The sequence below is a fragment of the Schistocerca serialis genome, unplaced genomic scaffold, assembly GCF_023864345.2.
Source record: "Schistocerca serialis cubense isolate TAMUIC-IGC-003099 unplaced genomic scaffold, iqSchSeri2.2 HiC_scaffold_1251, whole genome shotgun sequence".
NCBI lineage: Eukaryota > Metazoa > Arthropoda > Insecta > Orthoptera > Acrididae > Schistocerca > Schistocerca serialis.
The window spans coordinates 401,754-424,784 of NW_026047460.1; the positions used below are offsets into that span (position 1 = coordinate 401,754).

Genomic DNA, 23,031 nt, shown 5'->3' on the forward strand with positions numbered 1-23,031 from the left:
CTTTTTGCGGATGATCCTGTAGTATATCACGAGGTTGTGACAATGGAAAATTGTACTGAAATGCAGGAGGATCTGCAACGAATTGACGCATGGTGCAGGGAAAGGCAATTGAATCTCAATATAGACAAGTGTAATGTGCTGCAAATACATAGAAAGAAAGATCCTTTATCATTTAGCTACAATATAGCAGGTCAGCATCTGGAAGCAGTTAATTCCATAAATTACCTGGGAGTAGGCATTAGGAGTGATTTAAAATGGAATGACCATATAAAATTAATCGTCGGTAAAGCAGATGCCAGACTGAGATTCATTGGAAGAGCCCTAAGGAAATGCAGTCCGAAAACAAAGGAAGTAGGTTACAGTACACTTGTTTGCCCATTGCTTGAATACTGCTCAGCAGTGTGGGATCCATACCAGATAAGGTTGATAGAAAAGATAGAGAAGATCCAACGGAGAGCAGTGCGCGAAAGCGTTACAGAGATGATAGATAAACTCCAGTGGAAGACTCTGCAAGAGAGACGCTCAGTAGCTCGGTATGGTATTTTGTAGAAGTTTCGAGAACATACCTTCACCGAGGAGTCAAGCAGTATATTGCTCCCTCCTACGTATATCTCGCGAAGAGTCCATGAGGATAAAATAAGAGAGATTAGAGCCCACACAGAGGCATACTGACAATCTTTCTTTCCATGAACAGTAAGAGACTGGAATAGAAGGGAGAACCAATAGAGGTACTCAAAGTACCCTCCGCCACTCTTTGTTTGCCCCCTTTTCCCTTCCCCTTGACAGGACTATGCCATTTGTGTTGTTCCTCCCTTGGTTTCTGCCACCTTATATCATGAGACCGATGACTACGCTGCACTCCCCCCCCCCCCCCTCCCCCTCTTTCCCCTGATCAACCAATCAACCAACCAACAGTAACCTATTTTGCTGGAATAACTATCTGTGATGGGACACAACCCTTAAGATATTTGAGATATTTTCTGTTCTTCCAGAATGCATAGCTGTAATGTTATCCTTTGATGGAACTTCTTGCAGGGATCATAAATGGTATGGACTGTAGAAGACTGCGGCTCCAGATTGTGAAAGCTGCTAGAAAATGTTCGTGTAATGATTATTGTTCTGGCCAGTTGTCTGCCTTTTAAAAGCATACTTATGCCATCATCAATGAAAAGAGTTCTACTTGACAACCTGGATCCACAGTTAAACTGTGAAGCTCTAGTCAGGTGCAGAAAGATATTCAGACTCATAAAAGAAATCTATATGTCAGTGACAGTCATAACCTTCGCCCACGAGAACTTTGGGTCACCATTTGCCATGGACAGCAGCAACTGCTGTGAAGGGTGTGTGTGTAGCAATAGACAAACCAGTCAAGGTAGGTCAACTCGGTGTCGTTTATGGAGAATCATACGACTACTGACTACCCCTAGGTATTTTCTACTATGAGCTGCCAATAGGTCCCAGAATGACTAAGAAACATCAACCATTCTGCACCAATTCAGGTCTGGAGTACAGGCAATACCAAAGAAACAATCTAATGTGAAACACAATTTGCAACACTGGGTATCATATCCCTCTTAAGTCAGTACTTCGGTATGGTGGCTCCAGCTGAATGATGAATAAATCATATGGAAGTGGAGAAAATTCTGCAAGACATTATTCGGCTGTCAGAAGGTTCGTGAAGAAGAAAGATTGCATGTGGCATTTATGTATTGATTACCAAAAATATATACCTATTGTCAGGAATTTGACACTTTGGACTGTCTTTTTTTATCATCTTCATTCCATTGCTGATAGGGATGTTGGGGCCTGTTTTCAAAATAATGTAGTTTGGGCCAGAGAATATTTGGTACATCTGTGGGGACACAATTTATTTTATCTTTTGTGAGGACACCCTTTGTTGGCTGGTGGAAGAAATGGAAGTCTCGGCATTTGCCTCACAGCCAAAGGAAAACCTCTGCTAAAACCTAGGCTCGAACTGGTAGTGCACTTCTGTGCTGTTTCAAAGCCTTCACTGTGGCATGAATTGCCACCTCAATCCTGTTCAAAAATCTCTTCTCAAGCTAGCTGTAGAGTCTCATCACTTCTGCATTGGCAAGTGCTTCGATCCTAACCAGTAGCTCCACTCCAGGTTCTTGGTCTTAGGATTCTGGGCTACCTGCTGTCACTACAGCAGCTTTATCTCCTCCGTGTCTCAGTGCTGTCTGCTCTGACCCCACACTGTGGGGGCTGGCCTCCCCTTCCACTGTCACTCGTGGAGAAAGGGGGGGGGGGGGGGGGGTGCCAGCTGGCTACAAGGTTGATGGGCTGCTTCCAGTGCACTGTCTTCTCTGGAGTTAATGTTGTGCATTTCCTATGCCTTCTTCACTGCCTCTTCTTCTTAGCAATTTCTTCTGAATGTGTTTGTTTCTTTTCACCAGCATTATTGTGGGCTTTGAAGGCTTTGCAGCCACATCAGCTCACAATATGTGACCCCCCACAGTGAATACATGTTGGCTTTTCTTCTCTCTGCGTACAGTTACAACTGTCATGACTGCCAGCACACCTAATGCATTTTGCTTAATTGTAACAATATTTTGCCACATGTCCTTATTTTTGACACTTACAACATTGTGTCTAATGTCAAATCCTGCTGGGAGAGGCTCGATCTTGGTGTCAAATCCCACGAGGTTCTTCACCTTGAAGATTTCCTTTAGCCTTCTTGAAACTCGCTTCTTGTGATGGATCTACAGCCAGAACAAATGATGGTGGTCTGTTCTTGTTTGTTCAGTTGTGTAGTTTCACCATGGCAGCAAATCTGCAGTTCAGCAGTGTGTGACACACTGATTCTACATCGAACCTCCATGGTAGATCATGTAGCAGATCCATAAATGGTGGTGTTTTTTTCTGAAGTGCTGTTCTAATTGGTTCTTCCAATACGGTAGTCCATCATAATCTTCCTCACTGTATCCTGGTCATTCAAAGTGAATGTCCAGGTCTCTAGTATCATTATCCATTGGTGTGACCTTGGGACATTATTGAAGTTAATCAGTCAGTTCATGGTAGGTCTTTATTCTGTTGTTTCCAGTATAACAGATGAACACCAAATACCCCAGCAGATATTACCTCTTCTCCTCCTCCTCCTCCTCCTCCTCACTATTGTCTTCTCTCACCCTGCCTCCTCTGGCCATACTATAGTCTTCTTTGGCTTTTTGCGGTTGGTACCTCCCATGCTGTATACTAATGTAACACTGACAATTTATGGTGTTGTCAGAACAGCAAAAACACAGCAGTTTTCTTCTAAAAGCAACAAGCACGGCGAATTTGCAATTCATTATACAGCACACAGCTTAAGAGAAGCTTCTGCTTCAATCATTAAAGCTCTTGCTGTGAAACAGATCGCCTTGGAGGTATGTGTGTGTGTGTGTAACAGCCTCCCTATGGCTGCTGGGTAGGACTGCACTGATGGCTGCACTGCACTGAAGGGTGCAAAGTACACACCTCAGAAAGTTTTGTATCACATCGATTCCGAGAGTTCCGGAACCTGCAAAGAAAATTGGAATAGAGATCAACATACCACCACATTTCTGCCCTTCTTATTCCTCATGAAAACTACACATTGCATGTTGTACCACCATACAGTGAGTCCTTCAGAATTGGTGGTCCAGATTGCTGTACACACCGGCTGCTCTAGTCGAGCAATGTCATTATCCTGAAGGAAGTCATTCACAAGATGAGCAAAATGGGGGTGCAAATTGTCGTCGATGAAGATGAATGCCTCGCCAATATGCTGCCGATATGGTTGCCCTATCGGTCGGAGGATGGCATTCACATATCATACAGCTGTTACGGCGACTTCCATGGCCACCAGCGGCATACCTTGGCCCCACATAATGCCACACCAAAACAGCATGGAACTTTCACCTTGCTGCACTTGCTGGACAGTGTGTATAAGGCATTCAGCCTGACCGGGTTGCCTCCAAACATGTCTCCAACGATTGTCTGTCTGAAGGCAAGCTCGACAGTCATCGGTGAGAAGAATGTGATGCCAATCCTGAGCGGTCCATTTGGGATGTTGTTGGGTCCATCTGTACCACGCTGCATGACTGCATGGTGTCATGGTTGCAAAGATGGACACCGCCAGGGACATGGGGAGTGAAGTTGTGCATCATGCAGCCTATTGCGCACAGTTTGAGTCATAACACGACTTCCTGTGGCTGCACAAAAAGCATTATTCAACATGGTGGCATTGCTGTCAGGATTCCTCCGAGCCATGACCCATAGGTAGCGGTCATCCACTGCAGTAGTAGCCCTTGGGCGGTCTGAGCGAGGCATGTCATTGACAGTTCCTATCTCCCTGTACCTCCTCCATATTTGAACAACATCGCTTTAGTTCGCTCAGACGTGTGGACACTTACCTTGGTGAGAGCTCTTTGTGGCCCAAAGTAACAATGTGGATGCGATCAAACCACTGTATTGACTGGCTAGGCATGGATGAGCTACCGAGCGAGGTGGCGCAGTGGTTAGCACACTGGACTCGCATTCGGGAGGACGACGGTTCAATCCCGTGTCCGGCCATCCTGATTTAGGTTTTCCGTGATTTCCCTAAATCGCTCCAGGCAAATGCTGGGATGGTTCCTTTGAAAGGGCATGGCCGACTTCCTTCCCCGTCCTTCCCTAAAACCGATGAGACCGATGACCTCGCAGTTTAGTCTCTTTCCCCAAAGCAACCCCCCCCCCCCAATGGATGAGCTACAGACAACATGAGCTGTGTACCTCCTTCCTGCTGGAATGACTGGAAGTGATCGGCTGTCGAACCTCCTTTGTCTAATAGGCGCTGCTCACGCATGATTGTTGGTTACATCTTTGGGCAGGTTTAGTGACATCTTTGGACAGTCAAAGGGACTGCGTCTGTGATACAATATCCACAGTCAATGTCTATCTTCAGGAGTTCTGGGAACCGGGCTGATGCAAAACTTTCTTTTTATGTGTGTATTTCTTCACTATAAATATGGAGATTAGCTACTGGCAAATTGAGGTTGATGTGACTGACCAATAAGTGACTGGTTTCATAGTACCTGACTGACTCTGAGTTCAGAGATGGGCCATTTGGTCTGCGCAACACCCAAGCCATCTTTGAGAGCGTGATGGACAACCCAATCTGGTGTCTAAATGTATTATGTCATTGTTACCAGGATGAAGATGTTGCTTTCTGAAATATTTCAAGGGTATCTAAGCCTCTTGACAACTGTGCTGAAATGTGTAAATGGAACTGCTTCATCTGAATCTGAGAATGTGCCTCTTTGTCACCCAAGAAATAAAAATCTTTGTGCACCTAGTTAATAAAAATGAAATTCCTCTTTATCGAAAAAAGTAAGAGCAGTAACAGATTTTCGAACTCCTCAGAATATTAGTGACTTTAGAGGCTTTCTTCCAATGTGCTTCTACTGTTGCTTCATAAATGATTTCATTTGTATGGCATAGCTACTACAAGAACTGCTACAGATAGAAGGCAAATATTCTTGAAGCAAGGAGCAAGAAAGATTTTCTTTATGGTTGAGGAGATGCTGAAATCTTCCCAAGTCCTGTCCCTTTTTATGTGAATACAGAGATGGAATACACAATGATTTAAGTGATCATGGGAAAGGTACAATTCTAATGCAGTGCTGAAAGAGTACTCTCCAGTTCCAAGAAGAATTACTCTCACAGAGAAATAGTGTCTATCTGTTGTTTGGGCAATCAGTAAGTTCTGCCCCTATTTATGTGGTAGACCATTCAGTGTTCTGACTGAGCACCCTTTTTTATGGTGGCTGACAAGGATGAAGGATCCACAGGACAATTGGCAAGATGTGCACTAAAGCTTCAGGAATACGTAATCACAGTTGTACCGTATTTACTCGAATCTAAGCCACACTCGAATATAAGCCGCACCTGTGAAATGATACTCGAAATCAAGGAAAAAAAATTTTCCCGAATCTAAGCCGCACCTGAAATTCGAGACTCGAAATTCCAAGGGAGAGAAGAGTTTTAGGCCGCACATCCAAATCAAAACATAGTTGGTCCATTGTAATTCAGTTTAGGTCGAATGAATGACGATACAGCTACAGTAGTTTGGTTCGAGTTAAGCTTAGCAGTTAAGCTTTACCATGTAGCAATTGCTATGCGTCAGGTGCTCCATCCGTATTTATACGGGTACCATTCCTTTATCACGTGCTTCGTCTGGTTTGAATTGATTGCTTATTTTTCTTTGATCTGGCAAGAGCCGTTATAGGTGTTCACGTCATTCTAAGCTGAAAATGCATTACTGTACTGTGTCATGCATTGTTTGTCGCATTCTGATAATGAGTGTTTACGACCTGCAGCAGCTTGCTTTTGTGCGCGCAACAGCCGCTTAAAAAAAAAAAAAAAAAAAGAGGAATCGTCTCATTAGCGGAACAATGGCAAGAGACTGCTTGCTATTTGCTATTACTTACACTGATGCTTTCTTTGATAATGATCAACAAGAACCAAATAATAGACTGCGTATGATAGAAGATGTTCTGAACGAGCGTTTAGCGAAAATTTTTCTCCGGTTGAAAATCTTTGCAGACGCCTCTTTAGTACATTACATTCTGTACAGAAATTAGTCATCTTAGATTTAAAAATCTTGTCAATTGCCGTGCTTCATTTCTGACTGTATCACTATTAGGCATAAGAACAATACCAATATAAACATGACATGATATGTATATTATTCCGCATTTGCTGTTGTCTCACTCTAGTTTCGTAGTTTATTAGGCAGACAGGAATTATATGAGATAGCAGCAAACACGAAAGAATACAAGGCAAAATGTTTATATTCATATTATTCTTATGGTGAAGAGAATACTGCATATGATTCACAATTCATAAAAGTTCTTATTAGCAATGATCTCTTGTCCCAGGTAGGAAAAAATTCAGACAAACAATCTTGCCAGTCGGATTTTCGTAGTACGCTGAAATGCTGCTACATTCAAAGATGAACAATATGGAATTTGTATTTACTTTGTTGGATAATGTATGAAAATGCAGTGGTCGAAACTCGGGGCGGTGAAAAAAGCTCGTCTTCCACTTTTTTTTTTTTTTTTTTTTTTTTATTTACTGACGCAGGGGTTTTGTCGCCAGTATTTATCTTTGTGCCTGCAAATCATACCTGTGTAGCGCTACATAATTCGACGGAAGAAGTTAGTTGTGGCGGCACCTACCAACATTTTGCAGAACTGCCGCTTACTTTGCACTCGATTCTAAGCCGCAGGCGGGTTTCTGGATTACAAAAACTGGAAAAAAAGTGCGGCTTGGATTCAAGTAAATACGGTATACAGAAATGGGCATAAACACCTGGATATCGACTGCCCTTCACAGTATCTCCTGGTGCTGATGATAACCCACTCATTATTGCACTGACAAACATTGCAGCCAAACAAAATGAATATCCAGCATTCCTGAAGTCCACAGATGCCTTAATGAAGGAAGAAACTGTCACAGGAGAATTCAGATTCTTAGATGGAACATGGTATAAATGGAATTAGGGTCCATTGGGATGGAAATGTTTGCTTGTCATCAAAACTCCTTTATGGCCCACCATAGTGAAGTATTTTTGTCAATACTCCATCATGTCATCTCAGATTTGCAAATATCCTTGACAGAATCAGAAGTAGGCATCATTGACCAGGTCTCCACCAATCTGTCTGACATTAAGTAAGCCACTTTATTGTCAACAGTGGAAGCATGTATCTCAGTTGCCCCCAGGACATCTGATACCAAATCCTCTTGTAGTTGTTCCCTTTCACTGGAATGAAACTGAATTTTTGGAGTGGTTTTCAAAGTTGACAAATGGGTATAAATGGATAATAGTGTGCGCTGACTACATCAACCACTACTGTCATCAAGAGTGCCAAAGCTCCAGAAATTGCCAGAATCCTTGTAGAAGGGGTATAGAGCATAGAGCACAATGTGTAATGATTGATGTTTGTGGAAAAGTATTTCAAGTTGTTGGCAGATATTCTCTTTATGTATGTTGACATTGAAGATAGATGTTCAGGTATGATGATGCTTGTGATTTTCACAAACTACACAGCAAATCTTAGGACACCACAGGTTTCATGCCATTTTTCCTGATCCATGGTCTTGAGGCTGAAATAGCAATGGATACTTAGTTTCCGTTTCAACCTTATGGTGCTCAGGAGGATTACACCTAACAGTTCATCACCACAATTGATGAAGCAAGGTAGCTGGTATACATATGGAACTTGGCTGCCCAAACTAAGGACTGTAAGGACTGTGAATGTTAAAACTCCAAACACTGACCTATAAGTTATAAACCAAGCACATTAATTTGGATTTTTACACCTGTGCTGGAGGTCAATCTAATAGAAAAATTATTAAAATGCTACTTTAGTCTTTAATGCATCCTCCGTAATGTCCAAAGTCATGGGTGATGATCCTACATCAAGGAGACAAAGGTGCAAAGACATTACCCATGTCCTTCACATGAATCCCTATCATAGACATGAAGTGCAGTTCAACAACAGGAACTTCCAATATGAGGACCACGTAAGACCTGCCCAGTGATTTGATACTTCAATGGAAGTAACTGTATTTGAATTTAGCAGTGATCTTAATTTTGTGTTCTCACAAGAGGTGTGTAAAAACTGGTTTAAATATTTGTCTTTTAGAATGCTTCATACTAGGCATCAGTATATAATGGTATAGTGCGTTACCGAGATAAATATTGGCATCAAAGTTAAAAACTAGTTTTCTCCATTTTATAGGAAATAACGTAATGGTGAAAGGGTGAAAAAACTCGAAAAAATCTTCAAACATCCTCAAGGACATCACCCCAACTGCCTCATGCAATTCCAGGAACTCAGGAACACACCTCCAACCAACCAATTGAAGATATGAAATGAGAAGACGAAGACAAGGGTACAGTGTCAGGTGCTGAGAATGATTTGAGAAGGAAAGCGCCTGTTGATGGTGACAAGGCTGATGACTGACTGTACAAAAGCCAGATTGTGTAAAGTACTATGCAGATAAGTTCACATGCTCCCATTCCTGATGCACATGGTCATGTGAAATATGTAACTGTGCTTAAGAACTTCGAGTATTTACTACTGGGAGTGCTGTTCTCATTACTCAGTGACTCTGTACATAGCACACATTTGTTGTAACTATATTCAGTGTGCAGTATGTATCAATTTTGTCCTACAAATACTGTGTTTTTCTTGTATGATGTATTGCATATATGTGCCATTATCTTCAGGAGATGTGAAATGTCTGTATAGTCTTTTACAAAGCAGCTTTTAGTAAAAGACTGTTGTTCTCTAAATATTTTGTTATGTGAAAAGACAGCAATCAAATCAGTGCTGCTGTTGAAATGTTATAACTCAAAGTGGGATTTATACATTCTGGGTAACATTATGATTCAATATATACATATTGAATGACATCATGATTCAAAAAGGAAAAATTGAGCCTTTTATGAAAGTAGTTTTTTTTGAAGTGTTATTTTATACCAGTGTCTGGCACTACTTTCTTTTTGCAGTGTTTCTGATGTGATGATATGTCCTTTATGTGTGTTTATGTATTTTGGTAGTTTTTCTCTGTTTTATTTGAAAGAGTTCTGTATGTTTTATTGAAAATGTATTGTTTTCAATATTTTGTTACTTTGTCTGACTTTATGCTTATCTCTCTTTCATTCTAAATATGTTATTTATGCCCTGTAATTGGTTGAGAACATAAATAAGATGAAATTGTAAAGTAAATAATGTTTTAGCTTGTCATCATTGCAGTTAATACTCATGGAAGAGTCAAGAATAATTATATTGTGTCTGTTGATTTGCGGAGAATGTTAGAACTTCAAGATGTAAGTGATGAAAGCAACAATATTTTAACATGTTGCAGAATGTTAAACTATGTAGAGAGTTACTCAAAGAGAGCCTCAGAGTTATATTTTCAGTTTCCACTGTCTCAGTAACTGTGAATGTGCATGTTTGAGAAATGATATGTAACATATATGTTGAGGAAGTAACTAAGCTGTACAGTAATATATGTTGCTTATTAAAGCAATTTTCATAGCAGACTAAGTAATTGTAAAATGAAATGCTGTTATAGTCATACCAAGGTACACCACATGTATCTGAGTGGGAATCTATTTGGATGTTAAATAGATCTGTTTGTATTTTTAATGTAGCCTTTATTTTCTTCTTTCTCAAGATTCGTTGACAAATCTAATTTTCAATCTGAGAACATTTTATCACAATTATGAAGTGAGAAGCTAAAAATTGAAGTTTTCTTGTTGTTGTTGTTGTTGTTGTGGTCTTCAGTCCTGAGACTGGTTTGATGCAGCTCTCCATGCTACTCTATCCTGTGCAAGCTTTTTCATCTCCCAGTACCTACTGCAACCTACATCCTTCTGAATCTGCTTAGTGTATTCATCACTTGGTCTCCCTCTACGATTTTTACCCTCCACGCTGCCCTCCAATACTAAATTGGTGATCCCTTGATGCCTCAGAACATGTCCTACCAACCGATCCCTTCTTCTGGTCAAGTTGTGCCACAAACTTCTCTTCTCCCCAATCCTATTCAATACTTCCTCATTAGTTATGTGATCTACCCATCTAATCTTCAGCATTCTTCTGTAGCACCACATTTCGAAAGCTTCTATTCTCTTCTTGTCCAAACTATTTATCGTCCATGTTTCACTTCCATACATAGCTACACTCCATACGAATACTTTCAGAAATGATTTCCTGACACTTAAATCAATACTGGATGTTAACAAATTTCTCTTCTTCAGAAACGCTTTCCTTGCCATTGCCAGTCTACATTTTATATCCTCTCTACTTCGACCATCATCAGTTATTTTGCTCCCCAAATAGCAAAACTCCTTTACTACTTTAAGTGCCTCATTTCCTAATCTAATTCCCTCAGCATCACCCGACTTAATTAGACTACATTCCATTATCCTTGTTTGCTTTTGTTGATGTTCATCTTATATCCTCCTTTCAAGACACTGTTCATTCCATTCAACTGCTCTTCCAAGTCCTTTGCTGTCTCTGACAGAATTACAATGTCATCGGCGAACCTCAAAATTTTTATTTCTTCTCCATGAATTTTAATACCTACTCCGAATTTTTCTTTTGTTTCCTTTACTGCTTGCTCAATATACAGATTGAACAACATCGGGGAGAGGCTACAACCCTGTCTTACTCCCTTCCCAACCACTGCTTCCCTTTCATGTCCCTCGACTCGTATAACTGCCATCTGGTTGCTGTACAAATTGTAAATAGCCTTTCGCTCCCTGTATTTTACCCCTGCCACCTTTAGAATTTGAAAGAGAGTATTCCAGTCAACATTGTCAAAAGCTTTCTCTAAGTCTACAAATGCTAGAAACGTAGGTTTGCCTTTCCTTAATCTTTCTTCTAAGATAAGTCGTAAGTTCAGTATTGCCTCACGTGTTCCAGTGCTTCTACGGAATCCAAAATGATCTTCCCCGAGGTTGGCTTCTACTAGTTTTTCCATTCGTCTGTAAAGAATTCGTTTTAGTATTTTGCAGCTGTGACTTATTAAACTGATAGTTCGGTAATTTTCACATCTGTCAGCACCTACTTTCTTTGGGATTGGAATTATTATATTCTTCTTGAAGTCTGAGGGTATTTCGCCTGTTTCATACATCTTGCTCACCAGATGGTAGAGTTTTGTCAGGACTGGCTCTCCCAAGGCCGTCAGTAGTTCCAATGGAATGTTGTCTACTCCGGGGGCTTTGTTTCGACTCAGGTCTTTCAGTGCTCTGTCAAACTCTTCACGCAGTATCATATCTCCCATTTCATCTTCATCTACATCTTCTTCCATTTCCATAATATTGTCCTCAAGTACATCACCCTTGTATAGACCCTCTATATACTCCTTCCACCTTTCTGCTTTCCCTTCTTTGCTTAGAACTGGGTTTCCATCTGAGCTCTTGATATTCATACAAGTCATTCTCTTATCTCCAAAGGTCTCTTTAATTTTCCTGTAGGCAGTATCTATCTTACCCCTAGTGAGATAGGCCTCTAAATCCTTACATTTGTCCTCTAGCCATCCCTGCTTAGCCATTTTGCACTTCCTGTCGATCTCATTTTTGAGACGTTTGTATTCCTTTTTGCCTGCTTCATTTACTGCGTTTTTGTATTTTCTCCTTTCATCAATTAAATTCAATATTTCTTCTGTTACCCAAGGATTTCTAGTAGCCCTCGTCTTTTTACCTACTTGATCCTCTGCTGCCTTCGCTACTTCGTCCCTCAAAGCTACCCATTCTTCTTCTACTGTATTTCTTTCCCCCATTCCTGTAAATTGTTCCCTTATGATCTCCCTGAAACTCTGTACAACCTCTGGTTCTTTCAGTTTATCCAGGTCCCATCTCCTTAAATTCCCACCTTTTTGCAGTTTCTTCAGTTTTAATCTACAGGTCATAACCAATAGATTGTGGTCAGAGTCCACATCTGCCCCTGGAAATGTCTTACAATTTAAAACCTGGTTCCTAAATCTCTGTCTTACCATTATATAATCTATCTGATACCTTTTAGTATCTCCAGGGTTCTTCCATGTATACAACCTTCTTTCATGATTCTTAAACCAAGTGTTAGTTATGATTATGTTGTGCTCTTTGCAAAATTCTACAAGGCAGCTTCCTCTTTCATTTCTTAGCCCCAATCCATATTCACCTACTATGTTTCCTTCTCTCCCTTTTCCTACACTCGAATTCCAGTCACCCATGACTATTAAATTTTCGTCTCCCTTCACAATCTTAATAATTTCTTTTATTTCATCATACATTTCTTCAATTTCTTCGTCATCTGCAGAGCTAGTTGGCATATAAACTTGTACTACTGTAGTAGGTGTGGGCTTCGTATCTATCTTGGCCACAATAATGCATTCACTATGCTGTTTGTAGTAGCTTACCCGCATTCCTATTTTCCTATTCATTATTAAACCTACTCCTGCATTACCCCTATTTGATTTTGTGTTTATAACCCTGTAGTCACCTGACCAGAAGTCTTGTTCCTCCTGCCACCGAACTTCAGTAATTGCCACTATATCTAACTTCAACCTATCCATTTCCCTTTTTAAATTTTCTAACCTACCTGCCCAATTAAGGGATCAGACATTCCACGCTCCGATCCGTAGAACGCCAGTTTTCTTTCTCCTGATAACGACATCCTCTTGAGTAGTCCCCGCCCGGAGATCCGAATGGGGTACTATTTTACCTCCGGAATATTTTACCCAAGAGGACGCCATCATCATTTAATCATACAGTAAAGCTGCATGCCCTCGGGAAAAATTACGGCTGTAGTTTCCCCTTGCTTTCAGCCGTTCGCAGTACCAGCACAGCAAGGCCGTTTTGGTTATTGTTACAAGGCCAGATCAGTCAATCATCCAGACTGTTGCCCTTGCAACTACTGAAAAGGCTGCTGCCCCTCTTCAGGAACCACACGTTTGTCTGGCCTCTCAACAGATACCCCTCCGTTGTGGTTGCACCTACGGTACGGCTATCTGTATCGCTGAGGCACACAAGCCTCCCCACCAACGGCAAGGTCCATGGTTCATGGGGGGGGGGGGGGAGTTTTCTTATAAAAAAGTAATTAGAATTACACAGAATTACATTTTTAAAAGTGCCAAGGAGGCTGTTGACAACCAAATTAATTGTAATATACTGAAAATTGTAAATTGAAGGGAAATAATTGTATCACAAAGTAAAATAACACCCAACATTTTGAGTGCATGTAAAGCAATTTGTGTCAATAGTTTTCCTGTTAGAACCTGCTCAAGTGCATTGGGTCTCACCCATGCCAATTTCCATCAGTGCAGCTGTAGAGAGACAATTGGTTTAAATTGAGGTTACATCTAGAAAACCACTGTGAATGTGTGCCATGCACTTGGGATACGGAGGATGAGTGGCACAGCTGGGGCACACGTGTTCATGTATGTCCTGTCCCTGACGTACAAATTCGGAGGTTGTCTGAAAATACTCATTCATCGTCATCACAACTACTTCATTTCACTGAAAATATTTTCCAGGTACAACTTTCTATAATGGTGGGATATGTAGAATTGTGTGTGCCAAAATCTAAATAATATGATGGATACACTAAAAATTTGTTCCTCAGTTTTCCCACTACCACTGCACTTTTCTGAGCTGAAGAATTGTGCTAATGAAAGATGATAAAAGTTTATTTTATTTCATCCAGTTGGGCAGGCATATTGGTGTAATATTCACCAGTCATGGTTGTATTATTTGAAAAGGTATCTGATGAGAAGCTGATGACAACTTTTCCAGCTGTTGAACTTAACTCCACATTGTTTTTGTGTGAATCTGCCCACTTCTTCGACTCCAGTTTAATTTCTTCACTCGTGTTCAAAAGAATATATGACGCACTTGATGTAGCAGTTTAAAACCCCCTAGGACTTGATGGCACTGTCACAGCACAAGCTTCATGAGTGTCTGCTTCCTGCATTGCCACCGGGCATTTTTTTATGTGGCATATACAAGAGTGAGATCTGCTATTGCCATATTATTTACTAAAAAGTCTCATAAATCTTGTGAAATTTTCTAGAAGACTTTGAACTCACCATTGTTGATATTGGGATACTCTTTCATCGAAAACATTATGATAACATAAGTTTACTGAACTGAAATTTCAAAACAAAAAGAAAATCTTTGTTCAAAGTGGTCACATCTTAATATTAAATTATATCAATGATTTTTTTCTGTTTATTTTTACTCTAGTGAACCCCTAGATCTGACACTTAGTGACAGAATTTCCAATTGCATCTATCAGAAAGAGGTTATGAATAAGGAAGAATAAAAGCAAGTTTAGCATTTAACATTCCATCACCAACAAAGTGGTTAGAGGTTAGAGATGGAGTGCAAACTAGGATTGGGGAATTAATTGGTGGGTTTGTTCTCTCTCTCTCTCTCTCTCTCTCTCTCTCTCTCTCTCTCTCTCTCTCTCTCTCTCCCCCCCCCCCCTCCCTCTCCCCCTCCCTCCCCCCCCCCCCATTTCAGGTGAACCTTCCCTGCACTGCCTAAATCATCTTAAGGAAAACCACAAAAAATATGGAAACTTGAATAACTGAACAGAAATTTCAGTTACTGCCACCCTGAATACAAATCCTGTATCTTAACCACTGCACCACTTTGTGTGGTAGCTCGTTAATAAAATACCTAACCTATACACACATATCAATAATAAACACTAAGCTGATTTTTACATGGAAGAGTCATACCAATAATTAACAATCAGAATTTCTAATGTTCCAAATTTTAATTTCATATAATACGTAGAAAATGACACACACAGAATTTAATATAGTATTGTTTTACATTTATAGATACTTGTCAAAAAATGACATATCAAGATTGAAATATGCAGAAGACTCATATTTTTCTTATGTGAACAACTTTTTTTAAATTAATTTTTGATGCCTTCTGTACATGGAAGGATTTTATACTTATGTCATTAAAGCTGATAATGGTTTTACATAAATAATTATCAACAGCAACTGGTTGCAAAGTTTTTCTCTAGAATGCCTGTTTTATATATTTTATAAATTTGCTGTATGTGGGTTGAATCAATAAGCTTTTGAATTTTGAGCTCAGTTATACTGATGTGAAATATGTAATCATAAAGTAAAAATGGGCATCCATTGAGCAACTTTTTCTTCATTCTTGAAAGATATGTCAAAATACAGTCATAAAATCAATGAGTAAAATAACCTTTTTGTCTGAGATTTAATGAGACGTCATTATGGAACTATAACAATAACAAAAATTAGTTATGAGAAACTAAAAGTTACATCTTTTTCTAGTCTGAGAGAAAACAATGAAACCTTACTGTCCAGAACTGTTGTAGTTGGAAGACTGTGGAAATAATTACATTATTTTATCAAAAGCTAAGAAGTAATTGTGTATGTGATTAAAATGAAATAAGGCTTTTAGTATAAAATTCATTGTCCAATGTTTTCAAGGGATGGAAGAGACAAGGGAGTTACAAAAATCACCTGATGCTCTCCTACATGGCTGAAATAAGATTGTGAAGGTTAAAGTACAACCCTGTTTCAATACTTAGCCTTGAACCATCACTGCCCATACACGCTTGAATGGATTTACCTCTGGAGACTTTACAGCCAGTTTCAAATGCTAATGCATCTAAGTACCTATTCAGCCTAATTGTTTTTTAGACTATGCATGTTGCTGTCGTGCACAAAGTGATTGGTTAGGCATCTCATATGCTGGCTAAATATTTTGAGCAGTTGGTATCTGAATGTATTCTTTGGAGTCCATTGTGGATGAAGTAATCCAGTTCTCTCACCTCAGATACAATCACCCACTCCCAAACAACCAAACTTATCATTCCTTGGGCGACAATGCACTTTGGACAGCAGTGAGTGTTATCTCTGTGAAGAAAATCTTCCATCCTTGTCCAAAGAAAAAAAATCTTTGTCTTTAGGGCATAAAAAGTCCCACAGGTACTTACTAGCTGGGAGGAACTGGGGACAGAATGCTATGGCCACATTTCAATGATGACATACAGTGTCTCAATTTTGTGCGCATTTATGGTTATATGAGCTGACAGCATATTGCCACTGGCAAACAGTAATCACACTCACTGGCGGATATGGCTTTGATCTACATTTGTGCATGTATTCTTGACACAGGCATCTAAACTCTCTCAATGTAAGTCCCTAGTTGTTGTTTTTGGCCTCCATGCACTTTACAAAGTACAATCACCTTCTTCGCCCTCCTCTCAGCATCTTCCCACCCACATTTTTGCTGTTACCTCTGAGATACCAATTGCTTTCACAGTATGGACAATCAGGTGACCACAGTATCGTGTACTTACAATGCAGCCCCTAGTTACCTCAGTCAAGTAAGGCATGATTTGAAAGGTATTGCTCCCTATTACTCATTTCTTCATTTTTATGTTGCTTTGATGCAACTCATATGTAATACTTAAGAAATTTTCTCACTCCAGTATTGGAAGTAATGAGAGAAATTTGAGCAGGGAGAAGGGTGGTCCACAGTTCCAATTTTAGCTAGCTGACACCAAAAGCTACATTTGATCATTACTGTATATCTAAATCTGTAACCTGTACACCAGTGTACGGTGTGTGATGGTAACTAGAAATTGAAACAGGCGTGTACATGAACCTTCATAATCCATATTCTAGTCATGTTCAAGAGCTTTAGGTGGGTGATACCATAATTTTTGTAACACCCTTGTCTCTTCCATCCCTCCAAGACTCAACAGAACTTCAGACAAAGAGGGACCATGAATTTTTATCATAAAAACATTTCATTTTAAATTTAATCATTTATAGAGTTATTATTCCTATCTTTTGATAATATAATGTAGTGATTTTCTCATCCCTTGAATTCCAACAGTTCTGGACAATGAACATTGACGGTTTTCACAAATAGGAAAAATACTGTATTGTAAGAATGACTGCCACTAGGCCTCTGTATGTGTTCAGACTTCTTTTATTTTTTTGTTGTCATGATCATTTTGTGAAATGCATGTATGTGGAAGTAATATGTTGTCAGTCTCTTCTCAGAATGTATCCGCTCAGAATTTTCGTGGAAACATCTCTGTGATGCATAATTCCTCTCTAATAGTGCATGCCACTGGAAACTGATGAGCTTAAAAATCAAACCCATGACTAAATGTGGTGCTATGCTTTGCACTCTCTCTCTCTCTGCTATTAAATCTCTCATTGAAGGAGTGTAGGCAGATAAGCAATACTCAAGAATCAATCAAACAAGGGTTTCATAAACTGCACCTTTCATGGTATCTACCTTTCCTACAACTAGGTTTTGTGTTCAGTACAGAACATTTTGAATGCTTACTCCTAGGTATTTTACAACTGTTTCTGTTTCCATTTATGCCTCACAAGTCTTGCAATCAAACAGTAAAGGGTCTTTCCACCTGTTTGTGTGTGCTACATTACACTCAACATGTGTCGAAGGTCGACTACCGGTCTGTGCGATGAGCATTGATCTTCAGCAGCTTTTCCTACATTTTTCTACAGTTCTCTGACATAGCAACTTTCTTGTATAAATCATCATCATGCGCAAACAGCCTCACAGAACCTCCACCAAATGCTTATATATGTCATGAACTATAGTGGCCCCAAAAACACGTGTCCCATCAGGTCCGTCTGTTGAGTGATTTCAGTTGATTTTCTGATCCACAATCACTTATCTCAATATCTGTCATTTCAACGTTTGTGCCTGATAATTTCGCCCCATTAAGAGAGAGATGTTCTACATCTACATCTACATTTATACTCCGCAAGCCACCCAACGGTGTGTGGCGGAGGGCACTTTACGTGCCACTGTCATTACCTCCCTTTCCTGTTCCAGTCGCGTATGGTTCGCGGGAAGAACGACTGTCTGAAAGCCTCCGTGCGCGCTCTAATCTCTCTAATTTTACATTTGTGATCTCCTCGGGAGGTATAAGTAGGGGGAAGCAATATATTCGATACCTCATCCAGAAACGCACCCTCTCGAAACCTGGCGAGCAAGCTACACCGCGATGCAGAGCACCTCTCTTGCAGAGTCTGCCACTTGAGTTTGTTAAACATCTCCGTAACGCTATCACAGTTACCAAATAACCCTGTGACGAAACGCGCCGATCTTCTTTGAATCTTCTCTATCTCCTCCGTCAAACCGATCTGGTACGGATCCCACACTGATGAGCAATACTCAAGTATAGGCCGAACGAGTGTTTTGTAAGCCACCTCCTTTGTTGATGGACTACATTTTCTAAGCACTCTCCCAATGAATCTCAACCTGGTACCCGCCTTACCAACAATTAATTTTATATGATCATTCCACTTCAAATCGTTCCGCACGCATACTCCCAGATATTTTACAGAAGTAACTGCTACCAGTGTTTGTTCCGCTATCATATAACCATACAATAAAGGATCCTTCTTTCTATGTATTCGCAATACATTACATTTGTCTATGTTAAGGGTCAGTTGCCACTCCCTGCACCAAGTGCCTATCCGCTGCAGATCTTCCTACATTTCGCTACAATTTTCTAATGCTGCAACTTCTCTGTATACTACAGCATCATCCGCGAAAAGCCGCATGGAACTTCCGACACTATCTACTAGGTCATTTATATATATTGTGAAAAGCAATGGTCCCATAACACTCCCCTGTGGCATGCCAGAGGTTACTTTAACGTCTGTAGACGTCTCTCCATTGATAACAACATGCTGTGTTCTGTTTGCTAAAAACTCTTCAATCCAGCCACACAGCTGGTCTGATATTCCGTAGGCTCTTACTTTGTTTATCAGGCGACAGTGCGGAACTGTATCGAACGCCTTCCGGAAGTCAAGAAAAATAGCATCTACCTGGGAGCCTGTATCTAATATTTTCTGGGTCTCATGAACAAATAAAGTGAGTTGGGTCTCACACGATCGCTGTTTCCGGAATCCATGTTGATTCCTACATAGTAGATTCTGGGTTTCCAAAAACAACATGATACTCGAGCAAAAAACATGTTCTAAAATTCTACAACAGATCGACGTCAGAGATATAGGTCTATAGTTTTGCGCATCTGCTCGACGACCCTTCTTGAAGACTGGGACTATCTGTGCTCTTTTCCAATCATTTGGAACCCTCCGTTCCTCTAGAGACTTGCGGTACATGGCTGTTAGAAGGGGGGCAAGTTCTTTCGCGTACTCTGTGTAGAATCGAATTGGTATCCCCTCAGGTCCAGTGGACTTTCCTCTATTGAGTGATTCCAGTTGCTTTTCTATTCCTTGGACACTTATTTCGATGTTAGCCATTTTTTAGTTTGTGCGAGGATTTAGAGAAGGAACTGCAGTGCGGTCTTCCTCTGTGAAACAGCTTTGGAAAAAGGTGTTTAGTATTTCAGCTTTACGCGTGTCATCCTCTGTTTCAATGCCATCATCATCCCGTAGTGTCTGGATATGCTGTTTCGAGCCACTTACTGATTTAACGTAAGACCAGAACTTCCTAGGATTTTCTGTCAAGTCGGTACATAGAATTTTACTTTCGAATTCACTGAACGCTTCACGCATAGCCCTCCTTACGCTAACTTTGACATCGTTTAGCTTCTGTTTGTCTGAGAGGTTTTGGCTGCGTTTAAACTTGGAGTGGAGCTCTCTTTGCTTTCGCAGTAGTTTCCTAACTTTGTTGTTGTACCATGGTGGGTTTTTCCCGTCCCTCAGAGTTTGACTCGGCACGTACCTGTCTAAAACGCATTTTATGATTGCCTTGAACTTTTTCCATAAACACTCAACATTGTCAGTGTTGGAACAGAAATTTTCGTTTTGATCTGTTAGGTAGTCTGAAATCTGCCTTCTATTACTCTTGCTAAACAGATAAACCTTCCTCCCTTTTTTTATATTCCTATTAACTTCCATATTCAGGGATGCTGCAACGGCCTTATGATCACTGATTCCCTGTTCTGTACATACAGAGTCGAAAAGTTCGGGTCTGTTTGTTATCAGTAGGTCCAAGATGTTATCTCCAGGAGTCGGTTCTCTGTTTAATTGCTCGAGGTAATTTTCGGATAGTGCACTCAGTATAATGTCACTCGATGCTCTGTCCCTACCACCCGTCCTAAACATCTGAGTGTCCCAGTCTATATCTGGTAAATTGAAATCTCCACCTAAGACTATAACATGCTGAGAAAATTTATGTGAAATGTATTCCAAATTTTCTCTCAGTTGTTCTGCCACTAATGCTGCTGAGTCGGGAGGTCGGTAAAAGGAGCCAATTATTAACCTAGTTCGGGCAGGCCTTCCTAAAGTTGAGGTACATAGCATTAACCTGGGTGCCATTATCTACTGTTGTCCAGATCTCATGTACAAAGTGAGCTGCATTTCTCAATATCTCTATTGGAGGAATCCATTTTTTTTTTTTTTTTTTTTTTTTTTTTTTTTTTTTTTACTGAGCGGATTTGGGTCTCCGAAGATGTGATAATGCATGAGTATAATACATTTTATGATTGTATTACAGATAAACATTAGTGAAATACATCTATTACTATAGACAACTGTCTAATGTTCTTTCTTGGAGACTGGAATGATTTGCAACTTTTTCCAGCAACCTTAAATACATTCCTGCTAGAAGAGGAACAAGTTCCTTCACATAATCTATATAGCATCATACAGGTATCTCATCAGGCCCACTTGAGATATTTTCTAATACAAAATCACTTCTTGATATGTGTCATTTTGGTATCTACGGTATGAGTAATAGAAGGGTTGTATTATGATCTTTCACAACAAAAAAGTTTTGGATTCACTATTTAGGTCTTCTCTCGGTCGTCTTGCAGTTCAGTGACATGATGGTCACTGAGTGGCTATAAATGAGTTTGATCCATTTAGTGGATCAGTACATCCTAAGGTTTTACTTTCAAATTCATTGACTGCTTCTCACCTTTCTTCTATTAAACTTATTTTGGATTTGTTCTGATTTTTTGTCAATGAGGCTTTGATTTCATTTTAACCTGTAACAAATCTTTGCTTTTTCAATGAGCTACTGACAAATGGCAGGTCTTTCCCATCCCTCACAATTATGCTCAGTATAGGCACATTTATGTTTATAACATAATGTGGAATATTCTAGAATTTTATCCATTAACACTCCAATTCTTTATCTTCAGAGCTGAATGTTTAATGTTGACTGGTCAGATAATTTACAATCTGATTTCTGTTCCTTCTAATGTGTGTAGTAGATGCTGTAACAGCTTTTGCCTGTAAAATAATGAAGCACTTACATTAGGATACAAAATATGGACATCAAAATGATAAGTAAATTACAATTGTTAGATTACTGTAAGAAGCTTTAGAAAGAGAGTGAAGCAAATGGAAACTTAAAGGAACAAGTTGTAACACCTGATTATTTAGTGACAACACTCCATATTGATAAGCAAATTCAAAAAGTGATTTTTTAATTAAATATAATTGACAAGAGCTATAACTCAACAATCTCTCCCCAAATACCAAAAGTCATAGCTTCTGAATGCTGATACCCGGTTCCAAGAAAAATTGTAGTAAATGACCAGCAGCGGAAGGAATTCAGCTACTTAGGAAATACCATCTCCTTCACAGTTATATTATTGGGAACATATGCAGATTACTGAACAAAAAGGAGAGGAAAGAAGCTCTAATAAAGTTCTATGAATTCATGGCAATATCATCTGTACTTTATGGCAGAGGTGTGCAATAGTTTTGGCTCAGGGGCCACTTTGTATGAACAGAGGTAAGCAGAAGACTGCACCTTTTAAAATGATTACATGCATTAGTTAAATTTGCACTTCAAACATGGTATAAATTGTTACATAAAAATTCTGACTGTCTTGGTGGGCAAAAAAAAAAAAAAAAACTATTAGTGGGCGGCCTGCGGGTCACTATTTGCCCACACCTGCTTAATGGCAATCAGACATGGGCAATAACAGCTGGAAATGAACAAAGGATACAAACTGCAGTAATGAGGTTTAAGTAGGGCAGCTGGCTATAGTGTGTCTGATATGGTAAGGAATACAACAGTTGGACAAGAATTTATATAAACAAGTCAAAGAGTATAAAAAGTGGAAGAAACATGTCTCAAGAATGAATGAAAACAGAATGTGTAAAATCATAGTAAATTATTGCCCAACAGGGAAAATATCAATAGTTAGACCAAGAAATAGCTGGAGAGCTCAAATAAAACTAACCACAGATGAAGAAGGCACTGAACAAGAGGATATAACAAATACCTGACACTTGAAGATAGAAGAAGAAGAAGAACTTTATGAGCAGATTCCTTTTTATTAGTGTGTTTAGTTACCAGGAGATTTGAGGTGTGTGCCCTTCATGAGTCAGTTCTCTAGTCTGCTCAAAGGAATTTTCAGAAATGATACTTGGAACAATCTCACATGAATCCTTGTCTCTGAAACTTGAGCTAGGTGACTGTTGGTCAGTAGCTAACAAGTTGAAATCTCCCCATACTACCAAAACGTAATCAGGAAA

The 23,031-nt window shown here is 39.8% G+C and overlaps 1 protein-coding gene across 1 annotated transcript in view; it reads left to right on the forward strand.

The window, feature by feature from the left end:
- Positions 1 to 10,144, forward strand: part of LOC126436882 (vacuolar protein sorting-associated protein 26B-like) — a 132,927-nt gene extending 122,783 nt beyond the window's left edge. Inside the window, 1 exon segment of the mRNA XM_050090474.1 lies at positions 8,766 to 10,144. Within this exon segment, the coding sequence (XP_049946431.1) occupies positions 8,766 to 8,903 (138 nt within the window). The 3' untranslated portion in view covers positions 8,904 to 10,144.
- The last annotated feature ends 12,887 nt before the right edge of the window (positions 10,145 to 23,031 follow it).